Below are 4450 nucleotides of genomic sequence, written 5' to 3'. Positions count from 1 at the left end.
CATTTTCATTATTACGTTATTTCTATAAATACTTTGCCTGAGACTTAAACGTTGACAGACCACGGTCGTGTGTCATTGTGCTTTTTAAATTAAGTGCATTATGTTTTTCTTCTTCTTCTTCTTCTTGTGTCCACATTCACAGACAGTTCAGGAGTCTTTAACTCGACAATCAGGAGGATTAAAAGTCTCTCCATCATCGTCGTCGTCGTCGTCGTCATCTCAGGACTCGAACTCGCTGTCGCTGCTGACTGAGATGTCCGGAGTGGAGGCTCCGGTTCCTCGGCGCTCCGGCTCCTCGCTGCTGTCGCTGGCCTCGGGGCTGCCGAGGCGGTGGAGCGAGGAGGGCAGCAGGTGAGGGTGGTGTCGGCGCTCCTGGAGGGAGCCGTTGGGCGAGGTTTCGGAGAGGAGGAGGGAGGAGTCCTGCTGCAGTCTGCACAGAGGAAGGAGAGACGGGAAAGGGGGGAGTCAGGATTGTGAGTATAGAGTCAACAACAAGCATTAATCTGACGATTATTTTCACGATTAAGCGTCAGAAAACTTTCTTTGTTTTATGGAGCAAAGGAATGAAGAAAATATTCACATTGAAGAAGCTGAAACGAGTAAAAATCTTGTTTTAATCGTGAAAAAAAAGCTTCAAACCGATACATGGATTATCAAAATAGTTGATAATCGTAGTTTTTTTTATCCTGAATTAAACTCAATATTTCACCTTTATAAAAATGTAAATTTCAAAGTTTCAAATATTGAACATTGGTCTAATCTGATCGCTTTAATCTCGACTTTTTGGGGATTTAACTGTGATTCAGTGAATTGAAGCATGTTGAATAAAGTGTGTGTGTGTGTGTGTGTGTGTATATATATATATATATGTGTATAGTATATATATATGTGTGTATATATGTATGTGTGTACATATGTATATGTATTTGTATGCATATATACTTGTATGTATATGTATGTATGTATTTTTATATATGTATATATGTGTGTGTATATGTATATATATATACATGTATGTGTATATATGTATTTGTATGCATATATACTTGAATATGTATGTATGTATTTTTTATATGTGTGTGTATATATATACATATATATGTATGTGTATATATGTATTTTTATGGATATATACTTGTTTATGTATGTATGTATTTTTATATATGTGTATATATATATATACACATATATATACATACATTTATATGTATATATATGTGTGTGTATATATATATATATATATACATGTATGTGTATATATACATGTATATGTATGTATATATATATATATATATTTGTATATCAGTTGTTGTAAAAACAGGACATAATCTTGAGATCTTACCTGTTCTTTGCAGATGCGGCGCGGTCTCTCTGGCGTCGGTTCTTGAACCAGTTCCCGACCTGCGTGGGCGTGAGTCCCGTGGCCTGGGCCAGGTGCCGCTTCCTGGACGGGTTTGGATACGGATCCTGCAGGTACCACTCTCTCAGCAAACTGCGAGTTCTCTCCTGGAGAAGAAAACGACGACAACGACGACGACAAGGGAGAACATTTAATGTTAAGTTGCGTCATCGTCGAGTCCACATTTCATTTTCTTTTAAAACCGTCCCCATTAAACCAGAATAATCTCACTGCTGTCATGCGACGCCCACTCTAATCTGGTTAGATTAGATTTATAACCAGATAATCGCATGATCCCTGTTGTGCATAAAAAAATGTAAGTCCACTAAACGGGGATCATCTTAAGGGGCTTAATATGTTTTGATTCAGTGATGGAAGTTCAGTTTGGAACAATACCGCGCTTGGCCACAAGGGGGAGCTTTTAACACATTTGGGGAGGTTTTAATCTGAGTTTTTGCTAGTTTGTCCCTCATGAATTTGAACTAATTTTAGTTCTTTTTTTGTGGAATACTGAAATTTTTCCATATAGTCTTTTTTATTTTATTTTACATATTTTTTTTAAAGGACAATATACATATATATATTTTTTTTAGCAAAATAAATAAAACATTTCAATGTCACTGTAAGTGCTATAGTTGGAGAAACCTTATTAATCCCCAAATTGGGATTAATATACACTTGATTAAATAAATACTCTATGGTGAACCACTTTTTTAAACGTATGGATAAATACCATGACCCAAAAGCCAAAATGTTAACGTAGATTTTAAATTGAATATATGTTGCGTAAATGTATTAAAATGTCATTTAATTCAAAATATATAGGGAAAATTCTGCTAATTTGTTCTAGGGACGGCCACGACTGAATCTGCTGGATTTTTCTCCCCTCCTTTTACTTAGCATCTATTGAATAACACACCGAAATGACAGTTGTGACACTGGTTATCACTGAAGCAGTAAACAATGACATTATTCTGGCATTTTTCACCCGTTTCCTGATGTTTTCGCACAGTTTTAGAGAAAACACGCTCTGGATTTTTTTGACACGTAAAGCAGTTTAGTGGCTTTGACAGCAGAAGGCCGAGGGATCATCGTCGTCTTAAGAGCTCAGGGAGCAGAGGCAGGGTTAGAAAGCGTCTTCACACTCGCACTCGCCACCGGGGACCACTTTATTAGGCACAGCTGTTCCAACTTTGCCGTTTGAGATGATTTAAGTGACTTTGTGGTTGTTGGTCTTAGTAGTATTTTCACAAACATGCTGATCTGCTGGGATTTTAGAGTCCATAGACTTTAATTACCACCCATTAGCACCAATGCATGAATGAATGAATAGTTTAAATGTGATTATTTTTGGTTTCTTTTAAGGCTTTTGGGTGTTTGTTTTTAATAATTAAAACAGGCTTTCTGCGTTTTCAGCTTCTTAAATGTGAATATTTTCTGGTGAAATCGTTAAAACTGAATCATTTGTGTTTTTAGACAAATCAACTTTCATGAGAACATTGTCATTTTAAGTACTAGGTTAATGGATGATGATAATTAGTTGGTTGCAGCCCTAGTTTCTCTACTTTAATTATCTCATTGCACTAAATGCTGCTTGTTTTAAAGGGACTATACAGTCTTGTATGTGCCTTTAGAGTTGTAGAGTTCTCCATATATTTCATATTGACATTTTCTACAGTCAGAGATGGATATTTCCCATTACTTTCTGCCATATTAATTATTGCAGCCTTCAAGTAACCAGTGAAAGTTAATTCGCAAACAAACTGCTCTGATTCTCAGCTCTAAGTCAAACACTGTATCTCCAGGCGCGCCCGTGTCTCTTTACCTTAAAGCAGTGCGTCTTCTGCTCACCGTCCCAGATGGTGCGGGGCAGCGGGAACTTCTTGCGGATGCGGTACTTCTCCACCGGGCCCAGCGGCCTCCCGCGGAGCCTCTCCGCCTCGCGGTAGTGCGCGTCCAGCCACAGGTTCTGCAGTTTGGCGTGCGACTCGCGCGTGAACCTGTGGTTCTGCAGGATTTGGTAAAGCGCGTCAAAATTCCCCCCGTGGAAAGCCACCAGCGCCCGGGCGCGCATCACGGACTCGTGTCGGTTGAGCGCCTCGCCAGCGGAGCCGGGCACGGCGGCGGGCAGCGACCAGAGGAACCGGCCGAGGCGCTCGATGTCCCCGGTCTCCTCCAGGTTTTCGCACACCCGAGCCACTTGGTCCGGCGTGAACATCGGCAGCGGGAACATCTCGGCTCGGCGTGAGGAGAAGTTCGCAGGGCGCGTGGAAAGACGATCCAAGCGTGCGTAAAAGTCCGTGCGCTCTTGGATCATCGACACTCGCAGCGTCGCTGCTGCTGCTGCTCTTATGGAACCGAGTGTTTCCTGGTATTTGGGCAAATGTTTCAGAGGAGGTGAATAAAGGAGGAGGACGCGGAGTCGAGCTGTATTTATAGCCAGATACAATTAGCATCTCTGTGGTTGTTTTGAGAAGGATTAAACATCCCGGCCATTAGCCTCTTAGTGGGGGGTTGTGTGTACAGAGGTGACTGCTGATGAGCTTGTTTGCCTTAGCCCGAGGATACATTGACTGTTAGGATAAATACAGTGAGCAAACAAGCCACTGATAGGTCCTTTTAACACAAGTCTGATCCTGCTGGACATGGAGATGGAGCCTCCGGAGGCCGATTCTCCACTAATCAACTCAGGTGTCAGACAGGAAACAGAATCTACAAAACAAGACGGAAAAATAAACGCTGTGATTCAGAGCTGTTCTTGAAGTATTTTGACAGCGACGCAGAAGTTGTACGTCCATCGTGTATCGCAATGAAAAGCTCCGTGGTGATGAAGTTCTGTCATCATTATGATCACGAATGGGGGAAAAAATTTTGATATTTCACATTTAGTGACTTGAAAATGCAGTTCTCAGGTCTGCAGTTTATATGGTGCATGCAAAGAGCGCCAAGTCCGACTCCAGTCCGACTAAGCGTATAAATGCAGGAGTAATCAGACTATGAATCGTATTATCCAGGTATGTTAGTCTGACTAAGACTAGCTTGATTTTAGTC

At 41.1% G+C, this 4450-nt stretch overlaps 1 protein-coding gene across 1 annotated transcript; it reads right to left on the bottom strand.

Moving 5' to 3' along the window:
• Positions 1–219: 219 nt before the first annotated feature.
• On the bottom strand, positions 220–3632 carry six7 (SIX homeobox 7; the record flags this gene model as incomplete). Its single annotated transcript, XM_083902235.1, has 3 exons — positions 220–430; positions 1343–1506; positions 3225–3632. 3 exons carry the CDS (start codon positions 3630–3632, stop codon positions 220–222), a joined length of 783 nt encoding a protein of 260 aa, XP_083758361.1.
• Between the last annotated feature and the right edge of the window lie 818 nt (positions 3633–4450).

Source organism: Microchirus variegatus, assembly GCF_963457635.1.
Source record: "Microchirus variegatus genome assembly, chromosome: 2".
NCBI lineage: Eukaryota > Metazoa > Chordata > Actinopteri > Pleuronectiformes > Soleidae > Microchirus > Microchirus variegatus.
The sequence above is the reverse complement of the archived record's forward strand: the minus strand, read 5'-3'. Positions and strand labels throughout refer to the sequence as shown.